A 26,771-nucleotide genomic window follows, 5' to 3' on the forward strand; every position below is an offset into this window, starting at 1 on the left:
GATACCAAAGTCAGAAACAAAACTATAAAATAGTCAAGTTGGATTTACTCTAGGTAAACAAAAATGGTTTAATATTAGAAAATTCATAGATATAATGTAGATGGAAAAAAGAGGAAAATAAATCTAGATCTAAACCCCTACACCATTGCCAAGTCAATTCCAACTTGGCCCATAGAGGGTTTCTGAAGCAATCAATCTCTCACAACAGTCTCATCTTTCTCCCGAGGAGTGGTTGGTGGGTATAAACCACTGACCTCACAGCTCGCATCCAACACTTAATTAATTATCTTGACAGAGGCATAAAGGAACAAGAGGAAATGTATCACCTCGTCATAATAAATCTTAGTTAAAAGATTTTTTTTGTTGATAAATAATATCTACTAAAAACCTAGCACAAACAACCTTCCGAGATCAGCCCAGATCCGGCACGTTCAGGGAGGTATGGCCATAGACCACAACCATCCTAAATGGGCAGTATGTAAGCACTTGGTGAAATTACGTATTGGAAGTCTCACAGTATAATAGGACAAATGTCATGATTTGGAGATAACATAAATTCTTTTCATGAAAGTAACATACCTTTTATGTTTGTGTGTCAACCAATGCCCCCCTCCCCGGGAAATATTTTCTTAAGGTGCCATTATGCCCATTAAAAAAAATTTTTTTTTAAACATGTATCTTTTTAAATAGACTAGTGTGTTCACAAAAAGGCCTCTTGTGGGGAAGGAATGGTTGGAACAAACATAGAAGGCATGTGCTATTTGTATTTAAGTTAAGGTGACCAGATTTTAACATTGGTAAAGCGGGACACCATTGATAAAACTCATATCCTGGTGAAATAGCCACATGGCAGCCAAAAACCATATACCCTAGCTTGTCGTGCATTCTTTAAAAAAATCAGGACCTTTTAAAAATGCCGTGGGACATGGAAAAATTGTTAAAAATAGGGACGTCTGGTCACCTTAATTTAAGTATGATAATTATTTACATAGAAAAAAGTCCATATTTTTTTACAGCAATAGCAAATAGACACATACAGAGAACTCACTGTTTATGACAGCATCAAATAGTAAGGAATAAATGTAATGGTGTGTGAGATCTCTAGGGAAAATTATAAAACATGGTGAGGCATACAATGTTCATGAATAGGAAGATTTAATATTGGAAAGACTTCAATTCTTTGCAAATTGATCTGCAGATTCAGTGCATTCTCTAAATCCTAACAGGGTTTTTCATAAAATGTTTAAAGATAATTAAAAAGTCCATATGAAAGTATAAAGGGCTTGTTAAAATTATAAAAAAAAAAAAAAAAGAAAGAAAGTATAAAGGGCCAGCAATAGCTAGGATTTCTTGTAAGGGGAAAGAAAGGGGTAGGGGTACTTTAAAAAATGTTCTTTAAAAAATTGTTCTAGTAATGAAATGTAGTATAGGCACCGAGATCAAGTGAAATTTCTTAATATGCGTCTTCTATATGTCTCTCTCACTCCACCAAATGATTGAGTGGGGCCATGCAAGTCGGATGTGTGAAACAGTAATAGAGGGGATTGGCTGGGTTTAGTTCCCACCCCTGTGGCTATAAGAATGAGCCATCTCAGAAACAGGGACAGAGAAAATTTCCCAGGACCACCAAGCAAGGAGAACCACCAGTAAAAATCCCTGCCTGAAGTGGTAGAGGCAACAGACACATCCAGACCCAGACTAAGGCAAAGAAACCAGCAGAGCGAGCAGAGGAGCAGCCTGGTGCCTGTGTGACTGTGAAGCAGAGCAGTGGGCAGCTTACTGGTGCACAGAGGCAAAGGCCAATGGACCAGGGGACTGAGAGGCTGAAGACTAGGGAGAGACTTGGCTGCTGGCTGAGGGGAGGTGTTGCTGTGGACCCCTGGCTTTATCCGTATGTTTTGGATCTGGCTTGTTAACTAATAAACCCCCTTAATTGTGAGTGCTGTCTGAGTTCTGTGCTACCGCTGCAACAGACTGTCAAAGCCAGTAGAGTGGCGGAATGTTGTGGGAGGAGCTGTTGGGTCAGAATAGGGTCAGGAAGGATGGCGTTGGAGGCGTGTGTGACCGCTGCCTCACAGCAGTAGGCCTTGGGCTGGCGAGGAGTGGGATTCTGCTTCTTGATACAGCCCGAGGTCAGATGTGGCCCTTGTGCCATGTACTTAGGCACAGATGTACAAACTGACATCAGGAAAGTGTCTCCGGAATGGAACTTTGGTTATATAACGGGGACATGAGGTCAGGGAGGAATAAAGAGAGCTTAAGATGTTCTTCGTGTACCAAAGTATGTATAAAAGGAAATTCCTCTCTCATATTAAACACACAGTAAACTCCAGATGGTTTAAGGATTCACATGTCAAAAACCAAGCAGCAAAACATCTCATTGCAAATGTAGATCTTCTAGACATAGGGGTAGGGATTTCTTAAACCAGGTATTAACTGTGTTAAAATTAAGAACTTTAGCTTATTAACGAATTATGAAATGATTAAAGGATGATTTAATGATCATTCAAGGATGGAACAGACTGGATGAACATGTTGAAATACAATGGACACCAGATGGTCCCTGGTTATCAGAATAGTGTCTGAGGTCTTGGAGGCTTGTCTTCAAACAAGCAGCCATCCAAGTGAGCATCAACTAAGTCCATACAGATGAAGCATACCAGGTTACATGATCCAAAGACTGGAAATAATAAAATTCAAATCTGAAGGAGGGACTGGCATTAAGAGCTTAAATTGTGACCACCCAGTTTGCTAAACGCAGTGGAAGCCCCAAGTCCATTTGTAGGGTCCCCACCTGGATGAAGCCTCTGATGGGTCTCCTCTGACCACAGCCGAGGGAGGGACTAGCCTTGCTATGAGACAGAGCGCACGGTCAAGTCCATCAGGGCAGATGGGGTTAGGTTACAATGTAATACCTAATCAGTTGCACTTCCTTCTGACTCATTCTAAAGTCCTTTCAGTTTTTTATATTTTTTGTATTCTTTTTGCTTTGAGGTTTTCCTGTGTTTTGTCTAGTCATGGTTGTTAGGGTTTTTGTTTGCTTGCTTGCTTCCTGTGTTCCATGTGATTTTTCCATCTGTGGAATCCAGGATAAGTGGATCTAGAGAGCCATGACTGGATTGTTAATTTCCTAGGGGCGGGCACAGCAGGGGAGGATGAGGGGCAATGGGGCGCTAACAACACTAAGTACGACAAGAAAATGTTCTGAAATTGGTGATGTTTGCACAATTCTTAATATGATTGAACAATTAAATTATATATGTGAAGTATATGCCAATAAAACTATTAAAACATACAATGAACAAAGGATTAGTCAACAAGACACGCAAACACATGAACAAACAAAGCCTCCCCCAAGTAAATAGGAAAAACACTAGTATGCAATTGAGAGTTGGGCAAAGCCCCAAACAGGCAGGCATGCCACAGAAGCAGCAGCAGACGGCTTCACGTCATTTAAAATCAGGAAGTGGCATCCCAACACCGCATGCACGCACGCACGCACGCACCACTTTAGACGCACCTGAGCAGCAGGACTAAAAGGTGTTGCAGAGGATGTGGCTCTACAGCGTCTCTGAGACGCTACCAAGGAGTGTTTGCTTGTGAACTCATGGAAAAGCAGCTTGAAATGGAGGCTGAGGGCTTACCCTGCGACCTGGCCATTCCCCTCGGAGACATACTCCTAACGCCACCGTTTGCACTTAGAAACGTGCTCACAGCAGCCTTGTTCTCCACAGTAGCAACCCTGGGCATTGCCCCAAGGGACACCAGCAGGAACGGGCAGTCAACTAGGCTTTACAAGGAGGCTTGGCTTCAGAAAGGTCGTGGAAAAATTGAATTGAACTTTCCAGGAACTTCTTGAAGTCCCCTCATCTTTTCGCAATGGGATACTGCGAAGCCATCGAAACAAAGAAATGCCATTGGATGAATCTTAGTCCTAAGAGTACGCACAGCACGAGCCACTCTGAAATGGGAGTGGGTGGGGGTGGGGCTGGGATGAAAGGGAGACGATGTCAAGGAGTCCCGGAAGAAAAAAGAATGTTTGGAAATGGATTGTGGTAGCAATTCTACCATTCTACTGGACGCGATTGGACTATAGAATAATGTGTATGTATTAACTCCCAATTGATAATTCTTTTAAAAGTTACCTTCTCGAAAAACAAAAAAACAAGATTAAGACCAAGTAAAATAAAAATATGTGCCAACTTTTAGGAGACACAAATATATGTAGGCACAGTAACAATACACAAAGGGACACCATGAACATGGGACTCAGAGTGACCGGGAGCTGGGGCTGGAAGCCATGGGATGGGATGGGATGGGATGGGATGGGATGGGATGGGATGGGATGGGATGGGATGGGAGAGGAGAGTTCAGAGGGTTAGGTGCAGGTTACTATTATCTTGTATTTGGGGCGGTGGGTTCTCGGGGGCTTTAACTGACCAGCCAGGCAAGTCAGGTGAGAGTGTCATGAACCAGGGATTTGTTTCATCTAATTTGGTGTACTCGAAGTTCAAGTAAAACATGGAATGATAAGAATCACGATTAAAAAAAAAAGAATCACGATCAAGTTCCACCAAGCTATATCTGCTGCCTCCTCATCCTTGACCCTCAGCTCCGGCCTGACCTGCATGAGAACACACTACCTCAACAAATCTCGTCCACACCTGGCGATCACGTGTCTGAGTCTGTCTCCCTCCACAGTGCGCATGCCAGGGCAGAACAGGCAGTAAGTGGCGCTTTGCTGAAAGCACTTCACACCGTTTTGTCTTACTTGGTTCTTTCCCACAATTCCCCGAGTCTTCCGGTGCCCAGATTCAGGCATCTCCCCCATTGCCTGACTCAGCTCTTCCCAATTTCTAGCTCTTCCTCTACACAGTCTGCCAGAGAGCTGTTCATTCAAAGTGTGCTCCAGGGCACGTCTCCCCTCAGTGCTCCTGCAGCCCACGTACACCCTGGCCTCGTTCTCTGGGGACCACTGAACAGGCCCTTGCAAATGAGGGCCCACTCAGGGAAAGCTCTGCAGCCCTAGGCCCCAAGGAGAGGGGCTGTCCCCTCCTCAAGGAGCCCCTGTAACGTGCATACTGCTCCAGATACCGTCTGTTGACCAGTCTGGGCGCCTCCCAGAGCTCCCTTCCCTTTGGGGTTGGGGACACAGTAGGCAGATTGTGCTGGAAGACGGGAGGGATTCTTGCATTCTTGCTAAGAATGTTTCCATGGCAAGAACCTTTGTGACTGACACTTTAGGGATGGAAGCTAGGTTTTAAAAAGTTTCCTTTTTTTTGCCTGTGACCTGACTACCAGCTCCTCAGAGACAGTGTGTGCATGAATTGTGTCCCTCCAAACGGGTGTGGGAACCCCAATAAGGGCTGGACCTCTGGACGCGGTCCCATTGGAAAGGGGGGTTTCTTTGTTACAGGAAGGCAGCCAGACCAGAGGAGGTTATGTCGTGCTAAGCTGAAGTAGGCTTCAGGTATACAAAGGGCAGATCAGACGCACAGGCACACGTGTGCGGTAGATGGAGCCCAGGGAAGGCGTATCTGTCAGCCAGCCAAGGACCGAGGCATACCCGACAGGGAAGGACTCAACACAGCTGAGCCCTGAGCTGGCCATCTCGGCCTCCGCAGCTCTCAGGAAATACACTGCTGTTCTTCGAAAGCGCCCACTCGTGTCTGTCACCGCTGCCCCAGCAGCACCCGCACACGCAGGGCCGAGGGTGGGGCAAGCTGGCTGTCCCGGCTGGGCAGACCCAGAGGGCCCTCCCTGACTCACCGTGTTGAAGTACTCGACGCCCGTGGCTTCAAATGCCCTTGCCACCGCCTGGGTTGTGGCCACGCAGGCCAGAGGGTGGCCATTGCCAATGGGCTTGCCCATGGTGACAATGTCAGGGACAAAGTCTTCCCCTTGTAGCTGGAAGGCCCAGAAGTGCTCTCCTACTCGGCCAAAGCCAACTTGAATCTCGTCAGCAACAAAGACCCCTCCGGCCCTGCGGATGTGTCTGTGGCAGAGGACAGAGGGCATGAGGAGGGGTTGGGCTGAGAGGCTCTGAATCCAGGTGAAGGTCTCGAAATCCTGGCAGAGAAGCCAGGCTGAGGTTGGGAAGCCCCACTCATGCCCTCCCCTCCGGCGCCCGCCCCCTGCCACCTACTCACTCAGCCACTCTGGGGAAGTAGCCTTTCGGGGGGATGATCTGCCCCCCCACACTGGGCAGGGATTCCACGAAGAGGGCTGCCATCTGTGGGCGGAGGAGAGGGGGCATGAGGTGGAGCCCTGGCGCCCGGCTCGGCGGGGTCAAAGGGGGGACCCCTGAGCCTGACTGTGGTGCCACAGCTCATGGGGGGCTGCAGTGCTGTTTTCTTTCCGCTTCAAACCAGCTGTCCTCACTGGGATGTGCCCAGGCCCCTTGGACTCAGCATGCTCCACACTGAATGCACTCAATTCCCCACACGACTGCCCTGCCACTCCGTTCCTTATTTTGTGACCAGCACCACCCCTGTCCACCTCTCAGGCCAGAAACCTGGTCCCCCATCCTGACCCCCCTCCTTCCTTATCCAATCGGTCCCCCACCCCAGGGTATGCCTTCTGTGACTTCCCCAGAGCCTGCTCCTTTCCGCCACCTCTGGGCAGAGCTGCCCGTTCCGCTCCCACTGTGCCTTCTGGCAGCTGCCTCCTAGCTCATCCTGCCACCACAGGGCCACCCTATGACTTACGCACTGTGCCCTGCCTTGGAGGAGACTCAGGCCTCTCTGCCAGGGTGAGGAATGGGGTGCCCTCCCTCTAGAGACTAGAGCAATTCTCTCCCCACTGTTTATGTGCTTGGGTAAAGAGCATGTGAGACAGGCCTGCTGGACCGAGTCCAGGTGGTCCTGTTGGGGCACGGCATCTTGCAGGCCGCAGTTACCATCCTCTGGTGAATAGGGACTTCATGGCCACCCCGTGCCAGTGTGTGTGTCTGCTCCCTGCCCATCTCCATGATGCTGTCTGTGGTGGCCTCAGCGCCCACTGCCCACCCCACCCCCCATACACCTTCCACACAGTCCCAGCCCGAGGGAGCGCCCTAGAGCACAGCCTGGTCTTAGCGTCCTCTCTCCAAAGCCTCAAGGTGCCTTCCCTCGGGGATTGGGGCCCACAGCACCTGGGGCTAGGCCGACATGGTGCACCCCTCCACCCAGCAAGGCCCCCACTGTACAGAGGCAAGTCCTCTTCTACTCGCCAATCCTGCGTACCTATCACTACTGAGATCAGGTAGCACCTCTGATATGGACTGAACTATGTCCCCCATAAATATGCTTTGGAATCCCCTCCCCCCATGCGATACTAGGCGGTGCACCTTGACCACCTCCCATAGTGCACTGGTGCATCATGTAACCCAGTGCCTGAGTGGGGTCATGCCAGGTCGGTGGAGCCTAAGCCTAATCGCCTCTGTGCCAGCAAAAAGGAGGGTGGGGTGGAGGGGAGCTGGCCAGCTAACCTATAAGGAAGGCACTGACCTGGCCGCGCCCTTCACTGGGACTTCTGGGCCCTAACGTCAGGAGATAATACATTTCTCTTCAAGAAAGCCCACCTCCTGCCCTTGTGAAACTTTTGCTTTAGCAGCTCTGAGACACCAGGACAAGCCTCTCCTTCATCCACCCGTGCCAGTCTGGCTTGGGCGCCCTGGGTCTCTGACTGCACAGAGAGGGTGCGGCCTGGCAGCACTCGGCAGGCACAAGAGGGAGTTACCTTCCGACCCCTCTCCTGGGCGCTGTTGATGACACGCTCCACATCGCTGGCGTAGGCCTCTGTGGCGTTGGGGTGGTCCTCCCGGTAGGGGCCTCGGTAGGTGTCTGGGAGTGGTGCCTGTGGGCAGTGACAGTGCCATGTCACCGGGGGCGGAGGTAGGCCCCGACCTGCTGCCGGCAAAGGCAGTGCATACCACATGGACCCACTCCTTCTGGCCGTCCAGGTTCCGGAACTTGTAGGGGCTGATGTCGATCAGGGAGCTCAGGTGGCCGTGATACGCACTGGGGAGGAGAGGGAGGTAGGCTCAGGCCCCAGCTTCGTGGACGCTTCTGCCCGCCTCTGAAGACACTCAGGAAAGGCTGACCCTCCTGTCCTCGGGCTGGGAGCGCCCATGGATGGGAGTCAGCCAGGCCTGCTGGCTATGAAACGTGGGGCATGGTTCACACGGAGCCTTCCCAGTGTGATCAAGCTCTGAGCCTGGCCCTGGGCCTCGCACATCAGAAACGCAACGCAGTGGTGTGCTGCCGGGACTCCCCACACCTTTGACAGTCTGTCATATTGCTTAGAAGAAATCCAAGCCCACTGCCACCTAGTCAATGCTGACTCATGGCGACCCCCCTGTGGGTTTCCGAGACTAAGTGTTGATGGGAGTAGAAAGCCCACTCTTTCTCCCTTGGAGCCGCTGGCCATGTGCTTGCAGCCCAACGCATAACCACAATGCCACCAGGGCTGCGCTCATATTGCTTGAGCTTGTGTACTGCTAAGATGCTGGGGGCTCTGCCCCAGTGTTGCCACATATCAGCAAGGCCATCCATCCATGGTGGACAGTCCCTGCGGAGCTTCCAGACTAACACAAGCTCTGAAGAAAGGCCTGGAGATCTACTTCCAGAAGTTGGCCAATGAAAACCTGTGAGTCACACCAAACACTCCCCAGAAGGTGCTTGCAGCGACCATGGACCCAGCACACTTCCAGACATGCAAATGGGCGCAGGCCTGGGCAGCATTTCAGTCTGTTGCCCAGGGGGTCGCTCTGCGATGAGCCAACTCAGGCACAGCTAACTCCAGCTGCTGGGGCAGCTTTCCCATGCTGAAGGAAGTAGACAAAACTTCAGCACCTTCCAAGACCCTGCAGGTGCCCTTGTAGAACAGTGTGACGCAGAGAAAGAAGCCTGTGGAGTCTCTGTTGCCTTCGCCTTGGCACCCCGTCCCCAGTCCCACCTAGTGTAAGGCACTTGGGATGGTTAATTTTAGGTGGTAACTTGGCTAAGTACAGGGCTCAGTTGCTGGTTGACAGTGGTCTAGATGTTGTCACGGAGTAGAGAAGAAAGCCCGTCTATTTGCTGTCCAGTGGACCCCGACTCGGAGGGCCCACGTAGGAGAGTGGCTGGTTTTTTCACAAGTCCAACGGTGGAGTGAGCAGCCCAGCACGGAAACCGTGATGCCAACCAGGGGCTCCAAGGTGCAGTGACAAGGGATGAAGCAGTCAGTGACCAAGGCTGAGGCGAGCCTCATCCAATCAGTTGAACGAGGAGGAGACAGCGATTTTCCCTCTGGGCTCAGCAGCCATTTGGCCAGAATCCCTTGACCTGCCCCTGCCCTGCAGGGCTTTGGGACCGAAGCCTCCAGGAGTTTCTCTCCAGCCTGTCACCTGACCTAGATTTTGAACTCGCACTTGACCAATCCCATCACGTAAATGGCTCTCCCTCTTTCCTCCTCTCCCTCTCTCAATCTTTAAAAACAAAGCAACCACCAAAAGGGAGACTGCTCCACAGGGCTGCCTGCCCTGATCTCTAAGGAAGCTGACCACCAAGCCTTTCTTTCCAGGTGCTTCTGGGTGGGTTCACACTGCCAGCCTTAGCTGCTGAGGACAGACTGCCTGGTGAGCAGGTGGGCCACCCAGGGGCCTTCAGTGTGTCTTACTCGCTCTGTTTTTGAGCTAAGACACACCAAAGGTCGCATCTCCCCACCCCCAGCATGTGTGCGGGCCCCGCAGCTCTGGAAAGGGCAGGCTGAGTGGTACTTACTGGTCCAGCACCACCACATCCTGGTGTCCCGTGTACTGGCGGGCCAGTCTCAGGGCGAGGTCATTGGCTTCTGACCTGTGGCAAAAAAGGCAGGTGCTGCTTAGAGGACATTTGAGGACACAATCAGGGAAGTGCTGTGGTCCTGTCCCCCTCTTAATGCCAGCTTCCCCACAGAGATTCCCCCCAACCCCCCAGCAAGGCTAGCTCTCAGGACACCATTCACGGGCTCCCTCAGTCAATGCGTATCAGATGTCCCCTCTGTGGGCACAGTAAACGGACCCTCATGGAGCTTATATCCTAGTATGTGTCATGGCAGCTAAAGGATGGAGAGAAAAGACGGGTCAGTTTGAAAAGTGCGACAGTGGAAATAAGGGACCGAGGATGGGGTAGGGTGTGCCAGGAAGGATCTAACCAGGGCAGGGCATGGGTTGGGGGGCATGCAGAAGGGGGGAGCCTGAAGAGCCATGGGAAACCCCTGCCAGCACAATCAGAAGGGGCATGACTCCACTCATTTCAGGGGCAGCAGCTACCTGTGTCTGACTGAGCAGGAGAGAGCAGACGTGGGGCTGGAGAGAGGTAGAAAGATGTAGGGGAGCCCCGCTGGGAAGAACTTGGGGTGGGGTAGGATAGGAGGCTCCTGCTACCTGAGGGGACCATTTAGGAAGCCACTCACAGGGTGGGGGTGTAGGGAGACAGGAAAGCTTGGGGTGGTCACCTGGGACTGGTGGGGGCGAGCCAGCTTCATTTCCTGAACCAGATGCTCGTGGAAGACAAGCTGAGCTAGAGGTATTTGACAGATGTGAGGTGGGCAGTTAAAACCCAGGTCTGGAACACACGGGCAACATTTTAGCTCGAGACCCGAGTCTGGGAGTCACCAGCGTCAGGTGGTCGTTACAGAGGTGGGAATACGTGAGGCCGCATAGGAAGAGGGCTTGAAGAAGACAATGGCCGGGGAGCGATGCGCATGAAGTCAGAAGGAGCCAGGAGAGGAGAGAGGCCAGAGAATGAGGAGGGAAATCAGAAGAGCACAGGGCCCCAGAAAGAAGAAGACAGTGTTTCTTGAGAAGGTGGTGCCATTTGTCAAATACTGCCAAGAGACTGAGGAGGGTGGGGTGGCAGAGAGACCACTGGGTCTGGCACCGTGGAAGTCCCTGGAACCACCTGAGGTGGAGCACACTGCCAAGAATAGTCCTCCTCCTACCACTAAGGAAGTGCTGACTCCTGGCCCAGTCCTCTGCTCTGCCCAGAGAACCTGACTAAGCATCCAATGACCTTGGGTAAAATGAAGAAAATTCCCAGAAACCGCTGCGAGGAGCTGCTGAGTGTGCTAGGTGAATGAAGTGGCGCTGCTGACTGTCATTGCCACTCCAATGGCTTTCCCAGCTGGGCTGCAGCGTTTGCAGGTGCACGGGAGCTGCCCCTTTCTTTCTCCATGCCCTAGTCCAGGCTCATGCCCCCTCTCATGCCCATCATGCTCTCGCAAGACCAAAACCAAACCAAGTCACTGCCATCAAGTCGATTCCAACTCCCAGTGCCCCTGTCGGGTGGGGTGGACTGCCCTGTGGGATTCTGAGTCTGTGATTCTAAGAGAGTAAAAGGCTCCATCTTCCGCCCACAAAATGGCCGGGGTTTCCAAACCGCTGAACTTGCAGTTAGCAGCCAATGAGTAACTGCTGCGTCCCCAGGGCTGCTCTTGCTCTTCCACTTCCCAGACGAAAACCCTCTCAGGATGTGACAGTCCTTGCTTGGCTGGTAAGCCCCTGGGTGATGGGGCCTTCCCATCTTCTCTGGTGCCAGCCTGTGCCTTCGCCCTGCTCTCCCTCCCTGGCCTCCTTTGCGTTCCTCAGATGTGCTGGCGTGCCAGCCCTTCCTGCTGTAGGGCCTCTGCACGGGCTGTTCCTCAGGCGACCAGCCTTGACAAGAGCCCTTCTCATGGGTGGGCAGCACCCCCTCCTCAGCTGGCAGTCTCCTGGCCAGTTTTCAGTTCTCAGCTTTAATGTCACAGATTCAGGGACACCTTCCCTGGCCTGTCAGACAGGTCCCCGCCCCTTCATGATCCCCTCCCCTTCTCCAAAAGATGAGGCCACATTGTCATGCTGCCTTTCTTTGACAGATCACTTGATGCTTCTGCTGCTCAGCAGCGAGGGCACCCTGCACGCTGTGGGGCTGAGACACACACGTCCTTGAAGACACTGCCTCATGGCCCCAACGTGACCCTGCGGGGCGCTACGGCATCCCTGACTGAGGCGAGGACACTGGGTCCCCAGCTGGGCTGCTTGGAGCCAGGCTCGTCCAGGGCTGCCCCACTGGCAAGTCCCCTCAGTCTGTTAGGCCCCCCCTGGAGCAACTCTCTTCCTCACTGCCCCCCACCCCGCCCCGGGGCTGGTGCCATCCACTCACCCAGAATTCAGGAAGTAGAACACACAGAGCGGCTCCGGCAGGGTCTCCGAAAGCTTCTGCGCATAGTCGACAATATGGTCATGCAGGTACCGGCTGTTGGTGTTGAGCACCTGGTTCTGCTCATGTGCCGCTTGGACCACGAGAGGGTGGCAATGCCCAACTGGAAGAGGCCACTCAGTCACCTGGCCAGCCCCTTTCAGCTTGTCCCTGGTCTCTCCCAGGCTAGTGTGGCAGCCTGGCCTGAGGAGATGCAGCGGCTGAGGGGGAGGGGGAGAAGACAGAGGGTCTCTGGAGACCGGGAGCGAGAGGCCGGTGCTGGGGAGGCACACTTAGAAGGCGTCGCTCAGATCTTTTTGAAGGAAACTGTTCTCTGGCAGAAAACATCTGGGAGGCCCTGAGGGGAAGACCCATGTCTTTAAAGAGGTTTCCTCTTTTTCCATTTTTGACAAGGGCAGCGGCTCTGTCAGCGAGCTTGACTTCACCAGGCGGCAGGGCTGGCGGTCTTCGGTCAAGGACAATGCCAAGGGTGAGCATTCAGAGAGCTCAGTGTGTGATGACCCAGAAAGGAAGCAGCCAGTTGCCATGCTGTCGAAGCCCACGCATGGCAGACCCCCTGAGACCCGCAGCCCTTTCAGTGGCTGTGCCTGCTCAGTGTGGGTCGCCAGGCCTTTCTTCAGAGGCACCTTAGGGTGGGCGGGTTTGAACTGCCAGTGTTCTCAGTGACTAGTTGAGCACTGAACCATTTTCACCACTCAGGGATTATCACGACAGCTCAGGGACATTTGAAGTCCGTTAGGTGAACCACCTGATTTAATCCCCATAATACCTGAAAGTCGAGTTATGATTATATCCATCAGATCTGTTTTGCAGGTGAGCATACCAAGGCATAAAGAAATTAAGTAAACTGTCCCAAAGCTGTTACATGGAGGACAGGGATTGGAACCCAGGGAGTCTACTTTTATCAACCTCCAGTTTGCCTACGGAGTCTCAGGCTCCTTTCATTCTGTCAGCACTGGTGGCCCCTGCCTGGGTGACAAAATTCCTACCTGTTTCCTTAGCTAGCACCTGAGTGGCTCATGGGGACCACAGTCCTGCCATGACCCTGTGCACCTCGCCGCCCAGCCTGCCACCTGGCAGCCCTGAGCTCTCTAGCAACTCTTGGACCTCCAGACTTGGGAAACTTCTGGATCTACATTGTAAAGGCTGGGCCTCCTTTGACCATGCATGTTGGCTCAGTACCACCTAGGTTCTCCATATCCTGCTGCAGCCTGAGAACACTCTCAGGCCAGGTGCACAGGGTTGAACTCCGCTTGTGTCCCTGCCCCTCTCGCCTGAGGGCTGATACTGACCGTGAGCCACATTGTTGATGCAGTCCAGGTATTCTGCCCCCTGTTCATCGTACAGGTATTGGCCTTGGCCCCGGACGATCTTAACAGGATCCCCGGGGAAAAAGAGTCTGCAGGAAGAGCTGTGGGGACAGGCAAGGCGGGTGGACAGTTCTATGTGAAGACCCAGAGGGAGACCCGATCCCTTCTCAGTCTCTGCAAAGGGCAAAAGCTTGGCAGGCACAGCTCCCTGCCTGTCTCCCCACTCCATAAGCCAGTCCCCTTAAATGGGCTCCCGCTCATGGCACCTCCTTGAGCATTACAGAACTCTGCTTCACAGGAGAAAGTTCCGGGGGAGGGTTTTTCTGAAGCATATTGCCACGTCTTTTTTCCCAGGTGCCTTACATAGATAGACTCCACCTGTCCACCTTTTGAGTTAACCATTTGTCTCACCCAGCGACTCCTCCCACCCAACTCAAGCCAAACTCGATGCCAGTGGATTTCAGCCCTAAAGAAAGGAAGACTGCCCCTGTGGGCTTCGGGACTGTAACTGGAAGTGGAGCACCTCCTCTTCTGAGGAGCACCTGGTGGTCTTGAACTGCTCACCTTTCGGTTAGCAGCCTACAGCATAACCTGTTACACCACCAGGGTAGTTGGAAAGAGAGAAGTTGCTACCAGTTGTTTTTGAAGCCATTTCAAGGCCATGTGGCCATACCTATTTCTTCATGTACCCACACCTGTCCCTTGCACAGGTGGGGCAGGGGAGGAGGCCTCAGACAGGTTTCTTTGCTGGGAAGGGGTTGAAACCCACACTGGGTCTCCGACTCTCAGCCCTACGCTGTCTAGTCAACCAGGTGGTCCTGCTGCCCTGGTCTGGTGCCAGCTCCCAGGCTCTGGCCAAAGGCCGCCGAATTCCATGTCCCCTAAGGGGGCCCCTCACACAATTCTCCACAATCCGCCAATCCCGCCCTTCATCTGCGCTTTCTGCCCCCTCCGGGTCCGTCAACCGCAGCCACTCGGTGAGGTCCCCCAGGGCGCCAGGGCAAAGGCTTCCGAGCGAGGCGGCCGGCGCTCGGGCAGCGGCTGCGGGCGGGCGGGCGGGCGGCCCCCGAGGAGCGGGCCCGGCCCAGCAGGGTGGCTTGGGGAGGTAGCCGCGGCGGCTGGGCTGACGGCCGCCAGGCCAGGCTGCGCGCGGCTCTGCTCCCGGGCCAGGGACCCCCGGCCAGTCGGCGCCGGCGTGCGTGCGTGCGTGCGTGCGTGCGTCGTGCGTGCTCGCGTGCTCGCGCTCCGCCCCCGCCCGCCTTTGTACCCGATGAACTGCCGCCGCAGGGCCAGAGTGTCGGCCTTTCCGCGCGGGTCCGAGGCCATGTCGCCGAGCAGGGTGTGTTCGCGCGGCAGTCCGTGTAGACACTCGGGCGGCCGAGACCCACACGCTGCCCCGCAGGCCCCGCCCAGGCCCCGCCCCTCCGCAGATGTCACTTTGGGCCCCGCCCCCGCAGGCCTTCACCTGCCTTATTCTTTTGTCCGCGGGGCAAGTCCACCGCCAGGGCCACCATCCCCACCCCTGAATCGGCCCTCGGGAATGGCCACGCGGAGCCGTCTTTGTGTAAGCCTTCTCTAGGATTGCTCTGCCCACTAGCCGCTCCTCCCCCTCTTCCCGGCCCTTCGTCTTCTGAGCCACCCTGGGAGGGGCCCCAGGTAACCCCGCCCCTGCTTCCGGACCTAGATGGACTCCGACTTCCCGGTCGGCCTCGCTCCGCCGTGGGCGTCGCCTTCCCTTGCATCAAACAGGATGACGCTTGTGTGACAAGCAGCCAGCCCAGGGCCCGGTTTGTAGAGCTGGGGTCCCCAGGCTCTGCCCCGCAGCCCCGTGGAGGGGCAACAGCAAGGGCGGAAGGAGGGCCCAGGGCCACTGCTGCAGCTGACCTCGGAGATCAGCATGGGCATGGCTTTGGGGCACCACACGGACTGGAATGCAGGCAGGGGGGCGCCCAGTTCAATGTCAGACAGGCTGTGGGTCGGAGGAAACTGAGCTTCTGAAAGCTCCGAACTCCACCAAGGGATCAGCAGAGGCAGGCCTCCCTGCCCAGGGAGTGAGCGAAAGGCCCCACAGGGCTGGCCAGCCCGTGCTGGGACTTCCTGTTTGATGACTTTTAGAACTAATCAAGGTTGCCCGAGGCCTGGGGAAGGTGTGTCCCTTGCTTATTCGTCCTTTCCTGGTCCCCAGCCCCCTGCTTCACTCAAGCATTGCTGCCTTTGCTCTGTAAAATGTGTAAGGTGGTGATTAAACGACATCTGAATTTTAATTACGAAGTGGAATTGAATCTTTGCCAGGCTTCTTGAAAATATACCTCCCAGATTAAAGTGAGAGGTAGCTTACCTGTGACTTGACTTCTTTCCTGAAGCCCCCACCCCCAGTGCAAAATTGTGGGAAGCAGGAGGGTTTCTCCCAAGTTGTCTCCCCCCAATAAATGACAAACTTAGTTGCTTGCAAATAACATACACTTGGAGGTCATCAGAGGTAGGTCAGGGTCGTTCAACCTAAGGGTTGTCAGCCATCTAGACCAAGCAGACACCACTGTTTATCCCACAACAAATAGGGCCCACTCCCTTCTGATAAGGATAGTAGTTGTCTATTTCCTTGTAGGAGACCCCAGAGAGGTCAAACCACCCAAAGATGACTAAGGTTAGGCTGCCATTGTGAATCTAGGCCCATCTTGTCACATGTATACCCCTAGACCTTCCCATTCCTATGGGCACACCCTAGCTCATCCCCTTCCTGTCACGGTTATGCCTATCATACACCCCCTTCCTATGATGTGTATGCCTATTGTACTGCCCCTTCCTGTGACGTGTGGTTACCTGTAATCATGGCACCCTAATGAGATATAACTCTTGGTTAGCGATAAAGAGGGGGCTCTCCTGCTCTCATGGCCGGACTCCCCCCATGAAGACCACCCAGCATGCTCACCCAGCGGGGCTGAGGTGAGCATGCCACCATGAATCGTGTCTGACTCCATTATTCCAATCCCTCCTCCACCTCTCATGCTCTCTATGACTTTACTATAATCTTTACTTATTATGGCTGTACAATTGCACCTACTGGATCTGTGATGATTTGTTGGGGACCCTCCTCTCCCCACACAAAATGTGACTGAGGCCATCAGTTTTCTGAGTATCTGCTCCCTCTCATAGGTGGAGAGTACCACAGATGCTTCCACACTCAAAGTTTCCAGTTTTGTGTATGTGTGTGCGTGTGTGTTTGAGATTCTTGTTTGGGGCTCATCTTTGGCCCTGTTCATCTCCAAACTCCACCTCCAGCTGAGATCCAGGCAGCTCAGGGCTGTCCCATTGACTATGGGCTCTGCCTGCCTGGGTGGAGGATGAGAAGGTTGTAGTTGGGTCCAACCCACATCTTACCGACTCCACAACTCCCCAGAGTCAGAAGGAGATGAAGTTGGAGTCTAGACCAAGTGGTCTTTTCTGGGGCCTGAAATCTCCACGATGGGGCAGGAGACACCAGGGCACCGCTCCTCTCCTGCTCAGGAAAAAGAACTCTTTCCTGCCTCTTGTCCATGCTCTCATTGCAGCTCCTTCGAGAAGCCTCGGGGGCCAGGAAGGTGATGGACAGAAAGAAGTGGCTGAGGCCAGATCAGAACATGGGGTGTGGTGTTTCTCAGTGGGGTGGGGGAGGGGCACTGGCCTCCTTGGTGAGACGATTCTTCATTGGGCAGGGCTGTCTCATACACTCACAACATTTCATCTCCCTGGATCTGTCCATACAAGGAGCCCTAGTGCTCCAGTGGTTACGTGTTGGGCTGCCAACCACAAGGTCACCAGTTTGAAACCACAGCTGCTCTGTGGAAGAGAGATGAGGCTTTCTACTCCTGTAGAGTTAGTCTCAGAAACCCACAGGGGGAAGTTCCACCCTGTCAGAATGGGCTCCATGACAGTAATTTTAATTTTTTTGTGTTTTGGAGCTGCCCAGTATTGTCAATGGGGACAACCAAAGGCCCCTGTGCATTGCTGTGAGTAGGCCGGGGACCAGGAGGGCTCAGAAGGTGATTCATTTCTCCATCACCTGCTGAGCTCAGCCTGGCCCTCAAGATGAACAAATGCAGCCCAAGCCTGTGTGCAGAGCAGAGCCGTCCTCCATAAGGCGTTCAAGGCTGCGGCCTTTCAGAAGCTGACCACCAGGTTGTGAACCACCAGCCTCCTGCTGAGTTGTTGCTAGATGTGGTTGTGTTGGCTTCGACTCACAGTGACCCCACATGACACAGAGCGGCTCCACAGGCCATTCCAGGCTGTGCTCTGTGTGGAGCAGTTGCCTGTCTTCCTCCCACGCAGCTGCTGGGTAGGGCATCTTTCTGTCAGCAGTCGGATGCTTACCTTTCTGTGTGACCAGGGATGCCCGGGCACTCAGGAAACCCAGCCCATTGCCATCGAGTCACTAGACTCCCAGCAATCCGATGGCATTTGGGGGACACTGGAGTTGATAAATATGCTTCCTTCTCGTGCTGAAGCAGTGCTGGTGGAGGAATGGTTACAAGTTGGGTTACTAACAAGGTCAGCAGTTTAAAGCCACTAGCCACTCCTTGGGAGAAAGACCGAGCTTTCTACTCCCATAAATAGTTAACAGTCTTGGAAACCCACCGGGGCAGCACTACTCTGTCTTACAGGGTCGCTCTGAGTCAACATCCACTCGATGGCAGTGGGTCGGTTCTTGCTGAAGGCAGAAGTTTGAGGCAGAGCTGACACTTGGCTCTGAATCAGGGATTTCCTATTGTCTCAATCAAGACCTTCTACAAGTCACTTGCTCCTCCATGGCCTCTTTGCCCCTTGGGGCTGAGGGACCCCAAGCTCCGAGGAGCCAAGCCAGCAAGCTCCAAACTTCACAATTTGCAGCCTGAGGTGGCCAGGCAAGGTAACGGGGATAGCAATGGGCTTAGAATGGCCCCATCTTGCCCCAAGAAGCAGGAAAATGACTGTCTCACTTGAGTGAGTCCCTTGGGTGTTCAGGGAAAGGAAACTTCTCCCAAAGAGCCAGCCTTCCTGGGGCTGCCTAGCAACGCTACGGTTCACCAAACAGTTCAGTATGCCAAGATAGAGAGCGTCAAAGAGCCTGCCTGCAGCGCCAAGCCATGTCCTGGCAGTGTGTCCCCGGACAGGCGATTCCCTCTGAGCCTTCCCTTTCCCACATGTGCAGTTCAAGTCGTGACCCCTACCACACAGCCCTAACCGGGCAGGAGGAGGAGGGATTTGCAAGCAGCAGTGGGCAGTGGGTGTGGGAAGGTTAGGCTGGGACCCCAAAGAGGTTGTGACACCCGTAAACCACTCTTTCTCTTCCTGTCACGCCACTGGCCTCCCTGGTGACCAGGCCCGCAGCTTCCTGGGGGCTGGAGCTGGAGGGTGACACATTGCTCCCCAGGACGTGCCTGGGCCTCCTCGGCTAGTACGGAGACTACTGACTACGTGGCAGGAACTTGGGGACTGGATGCACTCCCTGGGTCCTCTCTCAGGGCTGTTCCGAGGACCTCCTGGATGACGTCCTCCTGTGTCACCAGAGCAAACCAAACTCACTGCCATCGAGTCAGTGTTGACTCATTGCGAGCCTAGAGGACAGGGTAAAACTGCCCCTCTGAGTTTCCCAGACTAACTGTTTAGGGCAGTAGAAAAGCCCTGTCTTTCTCCCTTGGAGCAGCTGGTGGTTTTGAACTGCTGACCTTGCAGTTAGGAGCCTAATAAGTAACCACTATGCCACCAGGGTTCTGCTCCCTTCCACCAGGGAAGAAACCAAAAAGCCACACTCAATACCATTGTCATTGTTGACCCATAACGGACCCCTTGTGGGTTTCCCAGACTGCAACTGTTTACAGGAGTAGAAAGCCCAGTCTTTCTCCCTCAGAGGGGCTGGTGGTTTCAAACTGCCATCCACGAGGACCACAGCCTAACATAATCGCTACATCCTAAGGGTAGCTGCTAATCACAGCACACGGAGGCTCCCCCTACACCTGGGGTTGAGTAGGGCCATGCCCGCTGCAGCAGAGGAGCGAGGTGAGCGTTCTCAGAGGGCTGGCCCAGGATGGACTCGCCCCTGCTTTCCCTTCGAAGATGCTGTTGACTCCTCCCACCAGGAGGCGGGGTTCTAGTTCCCTCCCCTTGAATTCAGGTGAGCCTCTGACCTTGGTGAGAGGTGACAAGGTTTCCAGCAGATCCCTTGAGACAGTGACCCTTGGGAGTAAGCCTTCTTGCTGTGAGGCAGCCTCAGGCCCAAGGAGAGCTCCCAGCCGCATCAACCTCCAGACAGTGGAGCTGGGAAGCCTTCGGGAAGATCCACTGGCCTGCCTGCAGCCACAGGAGAGACCTCACTCAAGACCACCAGTTGAGCCCATTAAACCCTGGAGGAGTGGACTTGATCATAGTAGAGACCAGTGGGGGGAGATCACCGGTACTGACAGATGACAGCACTGAGGCTCAGTGACGGGCTAAGGGACTCAGATGGGCCCTGCCAGGCTCCATTGAACTCCAGCCCCAACCCCCACTCCTGCGCACTGGCTGAACTACCTCTTCTGGTTTCTGGGAGTGGCCCAGGGAGTCCCCTTTCTCCTCCCCATCAATGGCCAGGCTGAGATGATGTGAACCCTCCCCCAGAGGAGCCTGGAAGCTGTTTGCAAGGACGTGCATGCCCAGACACACATGTGCGCTTTATTTCACGCAGTGATGTCCAGCTCAACAGACGGGGGGGGGGCGGGGGGGGGCTCGGGAGTGAGCTGGTGGCGGGGACCCTTGGCTGAAGCGGGGAAGCCTCTTGTCCGGTGACCCAGGCTGAGCCCCTGTTCAGGCTGGCTGGGACTGGCCCCGACGTTTGCTCTGTCGGCCTAACTCTCAGGAGGGCTGTTTCAGCAGCTGCCCAGCGCTCTTCCGGGCTGCAGACAAATGCTCTGAGTCAGAAGCCCGAGTCCTCAGGCCTGCGAATGGCCTCACGTCCATGCGTTGGAGGGGATGGGGCCAAATTTGGGAGGCCCGGACTCACTGTAGCTAGGCCTGTGTCCTGGTGACCACGGTCCTTGGGCATGACCCCAAGCCAGAGGACAAGTGTTCTTAGCCCAGGCTGGCTGCCGGAGGCCCATGACGCAGGCCACTGGTGGGCATCAGAACTGCTGGGAAGGCGACCCACCGTCCTTGGTGCCCAGCTGCAGGTCCGGTGGCTGTCTTGTCTGTGCCGGTGCTTCCAGAGCTGGGAGGCAGAGGAAGGGGGTGCTGGCCTGGCTGAGTCTGGAGCAGGGAAAGGCCAGAGCAGTGGCCAGCAAGCCCCGAGTATTGTGGGCAGCGTGGGGCCCCGAGTGCAAGCATTGGGGACGGGTTGGGGCGCAGGCTCTGTAGAGCGGAGAGCAGCTGTGAGTCTTGGATAAGCAGATGACTGGAGGCCCGGCCGGCGTGCTCCCAGCCAAACCGGAGCCAGGTTCCATCACTGTCGTCTCCCAGGGAAACCGAGTCTGGTAGGTGCCCCCCCCCCCTGTCCACACTCCCGAGGGTAGCACAGGCTCTCCCCTCCAGGGCCCAGCTGCGTATGCTCTCCAACGTGAAAAGGCCGCAGGTGATGGCATCCCATGAAAAAGGATCAATATATTACTGTTTTGTTTTTACAAAAATCAAAAATGTCCACATGAATCTGTACAGGTTGTGAGCTAGATGCTGGGGTCACTGGAAGAGAGGAAGAGATGGGGTGAGGCATGAAGTGAGACTCTGGGATATCCTGGGAGCAGCCCTGCCCTCCAGGCCTGTGTGGCCTGGCCCCCGAAAAGACTCCAGGCTTTTCATTGGTGCCTTTTAACAGAGTCCCAGGGGGTGCCAGTGACCAGGCCTGACTGAACCCACAGTGACCAGCAGGGTCAGCGCCATGGCCCTCCAGCAGAGCCAAAGCCGAATGGTGCTGCCGACATCTGGCTGTTCAGCTGCTGGGCAGGGAGCTGCAGGCCCCCAGGGCTCTGAGGGAAGCCACCATACCCTGAAGCCTCCCTTCTCCTGCCTGTACATACTGCCCCCTCCACTGAGCCCGGGCCCTGGAGGCTCTGCCCTGCCAGTACCTTATGCCAGCAGCCGGGCACCGGCAGTCCATCAGGGCCCTGGAAAGGAAGAAAGCACGAGTGACTGGGTGGGAGCCGCTCCCATGTCTACAACAGGAGCCCCGTCCCTGAACAGGGAAGGGAGGTGCAGCCTGGGGATCTGACAGTGTGGCCGCTCAGTATGACCTGAGGGGATAGCGTGCCTCCTCCCGTTCCCCCAGAGCAGACATGGTGGCCCTTCCTGCCCTTGTCTAGTGCCCCCCAGGTGCTGGCTGGTCTTTGCTACTAGACAACTTGGTGGTGGCAAAGACAGACACTGTGGAGTAATGGGCATCCCACCAGATAGTCTCTGACCCGGAGGTGGCCTGGGCTCCGGTCTCAGCCCTCCGCTTTTGCTGGGAGCGGTCACCTGAGGCTCCCATGCCTCCCTGACTGTCCCAGCACATCCACACACTGTGCCTGGAGTCTGAAGGGCATGCACCCCTGGTCAGCCACGGTGGTCAGGGTAGAAGCTGGCTGTGGGGCCAGGTAGCAGGCGGGGGCACCAGCCATGTCTGCTCAGCCAGCAGGCTCCATAGGAGGATGGGTAGCCGTGGGCAGCCTGGTGGTGGTGGGCTGGCAAGGAGCAGGACCGAGTCCACAGTCTTTAATAAGGGGCCTAGGGGTCCGTAGAGCAGAGCACCCTTTGCCTTGTTCCAGGGCACACAGCACAGGCCTCAAGGTCACACTCCCTTGGGGCCACACTCAGGGGGTGCAGGCCGGGGTGGGGTGGACGAGACAGATGGACAGGGAAAGAGACTAGAGGGCGGGTGGGGGCAGAGGGGTGGGCACAGCACAGCACACAGCAGGCAGATACTATACCGAAGGGCAGGGGCTGCTGCCCCGGGCCAGGCCTCGAGAGCCTGGCGCCCCGTGCTTGCCTCCGCACCTACGACTCTCCTGTTTCAAAGGCAAGGGCATGCTGATGCTGAGGGGGGGCCTGGTTCGGTCACCCGTCCCTTAACCACCCAGGAGGTGGATCCCCACCCACACCCTATGGATGGGAGGCTGGGAAGGGGGGCAGCAGTGTGTCTGGCTCTGTGCCCCTTGGCCTTGGGGTTCCCCCTCTTGGGACATGGATGGTATAAATGGTGGGTGTGGGCCCTTGGAGGTCTAGTTTCCCCTGCCCTCGCTGTGCCCTGTGGTCCTGCCTGCCAGGAAAGAGCATGGGGTGGCTGTTTGGGGCCTGGTCAGCCCAATTGGCTGTGGTGGTGACAGAAGAAGACAGAGAGGGTCTGAGGAGGGGTCATGGGAGCAGGGCAGGGGCAGGATGGGACACCCCGGCCTAGAAAGGATTCCTTTAGGAAGGGCGGGAAGCTGAGTTTTAACCCAGCCTGTGCTCCAGCCCAGAGAGTCAGGTCCAGACTGTGGCCCCGGACTGGGGCAGTGCAGAGGTGGGGGGCCCTGGGCTGGCAGGGGCCTCTTCTGATCACCTCATTATTTCCCAGGAACCAGCCCTCCCACCAGTCCCTGTGTGTCCAGATAACACCTAGCAAGCAGTGGCCCAGGCCTGCTGACAGTGGGCAGCAAGACCTGGAGTGTTGAGAACAAGCAGGAGCTGGGCTGGCCCTGGCTAGAGGCGGCAAAGCCCTGGGGTGGGGGGAGGGTGGGGGCCCTCCCATTTGGACACTTACCACAGGGCAGGGCTGGTCCAGGCCCGGTGGTCCCGGCTCCCCCTTTTGACCCTTCACTCCTTTCCGTCCAGGGACCCCTCGATCCCCCTACATGAGAGAGAAGGGAGTGGGGCTGGGGATGGCTTTTGGGCTTGGGCCCCTCCAGCACCTCAGGGGATGGGATGAGGAAACAGTCAGCATGGCCTCCATAGCCCGCCTTTCCCCTGTCCTCTATCCATCCCACCCTCTTCTTTCTGCCCCCACCTCCTCCTCTTCTCCAGCCCCACCTTCTCTCCTCGCTCACTCCGGTCACCTTTCTCTCCTCGGGGTCCAGGGAAACCCTGACAAAAAGGAAGACAGTTTCAGTCTCTAAGCAAGAAGATCTGTTAACCTGTCCAGCCAGCTGTTCTCCCGCCCACCAGCCTCCCCGCTCCTATGTCTGCAGATGCCAGCTGCCCAGCCTCAGCTGTGGGGACGCTGGCATGCTGGGGAGCGATGGAGGGAGGGGACCTTCGTGTGCACCAGGCAGAGCGGCCAGCAGGGGGCTTTCTCTCCAGTCACAGCCAGGGCAGCGCCCGTGGGGGTGGGCCAGAGACCCAGGGAACCCACAGTGTTCATGCCCACGTGAAATGATGGCTTCTGCTCTTTGTCCTTGGCTCCGTCTCGGGTATACCCACCCGTCCCCCTGCTCATCCTCTCACCCATCTAAGCAATGCTACTCAGCAGCCACTCAGAGCCAAGCTGTGGGCTGGATACTGAGAAGCCGCTCAGGTGAGTGCCCTCCACCCCTAGGCTAAGGGGACAGCCAGAATGCAGCGTCAAGGGTGGGAACTGTGGGGTCCCCAGGGGGCAGGCTGGCCTGTGCAGGGGTGGGGTGAGGTAAGGGGCCAGGTGGTGTAGGCTGGCATAGCTTTGAGATGCCACCCAGGCCTGGAAGGCGCTTGTGTCCACATCCATGGGGAGCGGAGTCTCAGCAGCCCCACCCTGGCTGCTTCCTGGGCCCTGAGCCTGAACTGCGGGCTCAGCAGTCATGCCTTTGGCCACTGCCCCATCTCCTCATGGGGCGCAGCCTGCCCAGGCTGGCCTGCCTTGTCCAAAGCTGCTGTCCAGGGCCACCTTCTCTGCTTTCGTCCAGCGTGGACCCCACAGTTCTTGAGGCCCTGCATCCAGTCATGGGTTCCTCTAAACGAGCCACTTTGTTTTGAGTTTCCTGGCTTCCGCCATCCTTCTCACAGTCTGCCAACTCCACTCCCAGCTCCGAGTTGAGCATGTGACCAGGCCTGGCCAATTGGCACTGCATCCATCAGTCACTATCCGTGGGACTTCTCCAAATCCACTGGGTCGATTCCAACTCACAACAATTCTTTAGGACAGAGCAGAGCTGCCTCAGGAGGCCGCGCATCTTTGCAGGAGCAGAGCAGTGTGTCCCCGGAGTGGGGACAACAGAGAGTGAGGCCAAGATGCCTTTGCCAGTGTCTGGGACTCGGGAGAGGCAGGCCTGCCGCTCAGGAGGGACGCCCATACAAGGGAAGCAGGAACAGGAGAAGGGAAATGGCTGGATTTGGCGTTATAGTTGAGCCCTGGATCTGTGGGCTGCACCTCCAGACTTTGCAGTTTGGGGTCAGTTTAAGTTGGTTTAAACTGTGTTTCTACCAATTGTAACCCAAAGAGGCTTGACTTAATCAATATTGGGCTGTTATTTCTACTCTCCTTCTATCATACTGCTCTCTCTGAAGCCTCATCTCTCACCAGGATTCTAAAACAGCCACCCTCTGCTTCTCCCACCGCCATGCCCAATCCTCCATCCATCCATCCATCACCCATCCATCCATCATCCATCCATCCATCCATCCATCCATCCATCCATCCATCCATCCATCCATCCATGCAGCCACCAACACCCATCTATCCACCCACCCATTCATCCATCCATTTATCCACCCATCCATCCATCCATCCATCCACCCATCCATCCACCCATGCACCCATCCATCCATCCACCCATCCATCCACCCATGCACCCATCATCCATCCATGCAGCCACCAACACCCATCCATCCACCCACCCACCCACCCTTCCATCCACCCATCCATCCATCCATCCATCCATCCACCCACCCACCCACCCACCCTTCCATCCACCCATCCACCCATCCATCCACCCATCCATCCATCCATCCACCCATCCATCCATCCATCCATCCACCCATCCATCCATCCACCCATCCACCCATCCACCCACCCATCCACCCATCCATCCATCCATCCACCCATCCACCCATCCACCCATCCACCCACCCATCCATCCATCCATCCATCCATCCATCCATCCATCCATCCACCCACCCACCCACCCACCCACCCATCCACCCACCCACCCACCCATCCATCCATCCATCCATCCATCCATCCATCCATCCATCCATCCATCCATCCATCCACCCACCACTCATCCGCCCATTCCCCTCTTCCTTTCCTTACTCCTTCCACCCACTCATCCATCCATTTGTCCATCAGTTCTACCCCTCCTCCATCCCTCATCCCTCTTTCTCCTGTTTCCTTTCGTCTATTCATTGATTCATCAATCCATTGTCCCTCCCTCTCTCCTCTCCTTCCTTTCATCCCTTCATTGACCCGTGTCCCTGGCACTGGGGACACAGGGCAATCAGTCAGCTGCAGCCCAGCCCTGGAGAAGGGGTCCCACATGTGTAGTCAGATCAGGTTGCTGCACGGCATTATGGGGGCTGGTCACGGGACGATGAGACACTTACATCGAGTCCGGGTTCCCCAGGTCTGCCCTGAGGAGAGACAGAGAAGGGTCTGAGGCTGAGGGGTCTGGGTGCCCAGCAGCTGGGAAGGCTAGCTCTGTGGGTGCTCACAGACATGGGGCAGGAGAGACCTACAGGCCATGTCGGTATGGACAAATGGCAGGACCAATGCGTTGCTCACAAGTCTAAATTAATGAGGCGCAGGGGCTGGGCGGGTCCCATGGCCACGTGGCCACAGGGTAGGGTGGGGTGGGGTTAGGCAAATCCAGGGGGCGGCTACCTTCTCTCCTTTGGTTCCTGGCAGCCCTATGAGGCCAGGTGGGCCGACTGGACCCTGGATGGAAAAGGAGTGGGCAGATCAAGAGTTAAGCAGGTCCCTGGAGTGAGCCCTGGACAGACAAACAAGGCTGACCACACTCACAGGCAGACCGCCGGGGCCTCTGACGCCTAGCTCGCCCTTCTCACCCTTGGCTCCATCCAGGCCCTGGAAGTGAAGCGGGCGGTCAGTTAGGGGGAGAGGACAGGAGAGCAGGGCACAGGGGTGCCGGGGCTGCAGGCCTGTCCTATGCCTCAGCCCGCTAGTCCGAGGGGGCAGGGTGAGGTGAGGGGTGTGTGGAGGATGCCCCGAAGAGGGCTTCCACAGGCATGGCCCCCAGAGACTGTGGGTCACCCTGACACCCCCGCTGAGGAAAGGGAGGCTGAGAGAAGAGGGGAGGGAAGAGGCCACCCCCCAGCTGTCAGCATGTGCCTCCAGAGCGGCTGCATCCTCTAAATGCCATCGTGGCTCGGTGGCAAGCCCACCCAAGGGTAGACAGCG

At 55.6% G+C, this 26,771-nt stretch overlaps 2 protein-coding genes across 4 annotated transcripts in view; both read right to left on the bottom strand.

The window, feature by feature from the left end:
- PHYKPL (5-phosphohydroxy-L-lysine phospho-lyase) overlaps nt 1–14,902 on the bottom strand; it is a 25,889-nt gene extending 10,987 nt beyond the window's left edge. The window contains exons 1-8 of one of the 3 annotated variants that reach the window (XM_075542055.1): nt 14,778–14,902; nt 13,493–13,611; nt 12,144–12,303; nt 9,744–9,818; nt 7,913–8,000; nt 7,720–7,836; nt 6,150–6,232; nt 5,770–5,995 (exon numbers count right to left, since the gene is read on the bottom strand). In XM_075542055.1, coding sequence (XP_075398170.1) covers nt 5,770–5,995; nt 6,150–6,232; nt 7,720–7,836; nt 7,913–8,000; nt 9,744–9,818; nt 12,144–12,303; nt 13,493–13,611; nt 14,778–14,836 — 927 coding nt within the window. In that variant the 5' untranslated portion in view covers nt 14,837–14,902. Of the gene's footprint in view, nt 1–5,769; nt 5,996–6,149; nt 6,233–7,719; nt 7,837–7,912; nt 8,001–9,743; nt 9,819–12,143; nt 12,401–13,492; nt 13,612–14,183; nt 14,600–14,777 lie in introns of those variants that run through there. The other 2 variants (XM_075542056.1, XM_075542057.1) reach the window with 2 other exon arrangements.
- Nucleotides 14,903–20,199: 5,297 nt separating this feature from the next.
- COL23A1 (collagen type XXIII alpha 1 chain) overlaps nt 20,200–26,771 on the bottom strand; it is a 37,092-nt gene continuing 30,520 nt past the window's right edge. The window contains exons 19-25 of the mRNA XM_075542732.1: nt 26,376–26,438; nt 26,235–26,288; nt 25,958–25,984; nt 23,474–23,527; nt 23,208–23,294; nt 21,556–21,594; nt 20,200–21,172 (exon numbers count right to left, since the gene is read on the bottom strand). Of these exons, the coding sequence (XP_075398847.1) occupies nt 21,170–21,172; nt 21,556–21,594; nt 23,208–23,294; nt 23,474–23,527; nt 25,958–25,984; nt 26,235–26,288; nt 26,376–26,438 (327 nt within the window). The 3' untranslated portion in view covers nt 20,200–21,169. The remainder of the gene's footprint in view (nt 21,173–21,555; nt 21,595–23,207; nt 23,295–23,473; nt 23,528–25,957; nt 25,985–26,234; nt 26,289–26,375; nt 26,439–26,771) is intronic.

Source organism: Tenrec ecaudatus, chromosome 2 (assembly GCF_050624435.1).
Source record: "Tenrec ecaudatus isolate mTenEca1 chromosome 2, mTenEca1.hap1, whole genome shotgun sequence".
NCBI lineage: Eukaryota > Metazoa > Chordata > Mammalia > Afrosoricida > Tenrecidae > Tenrec > Tenrec ecaudatus.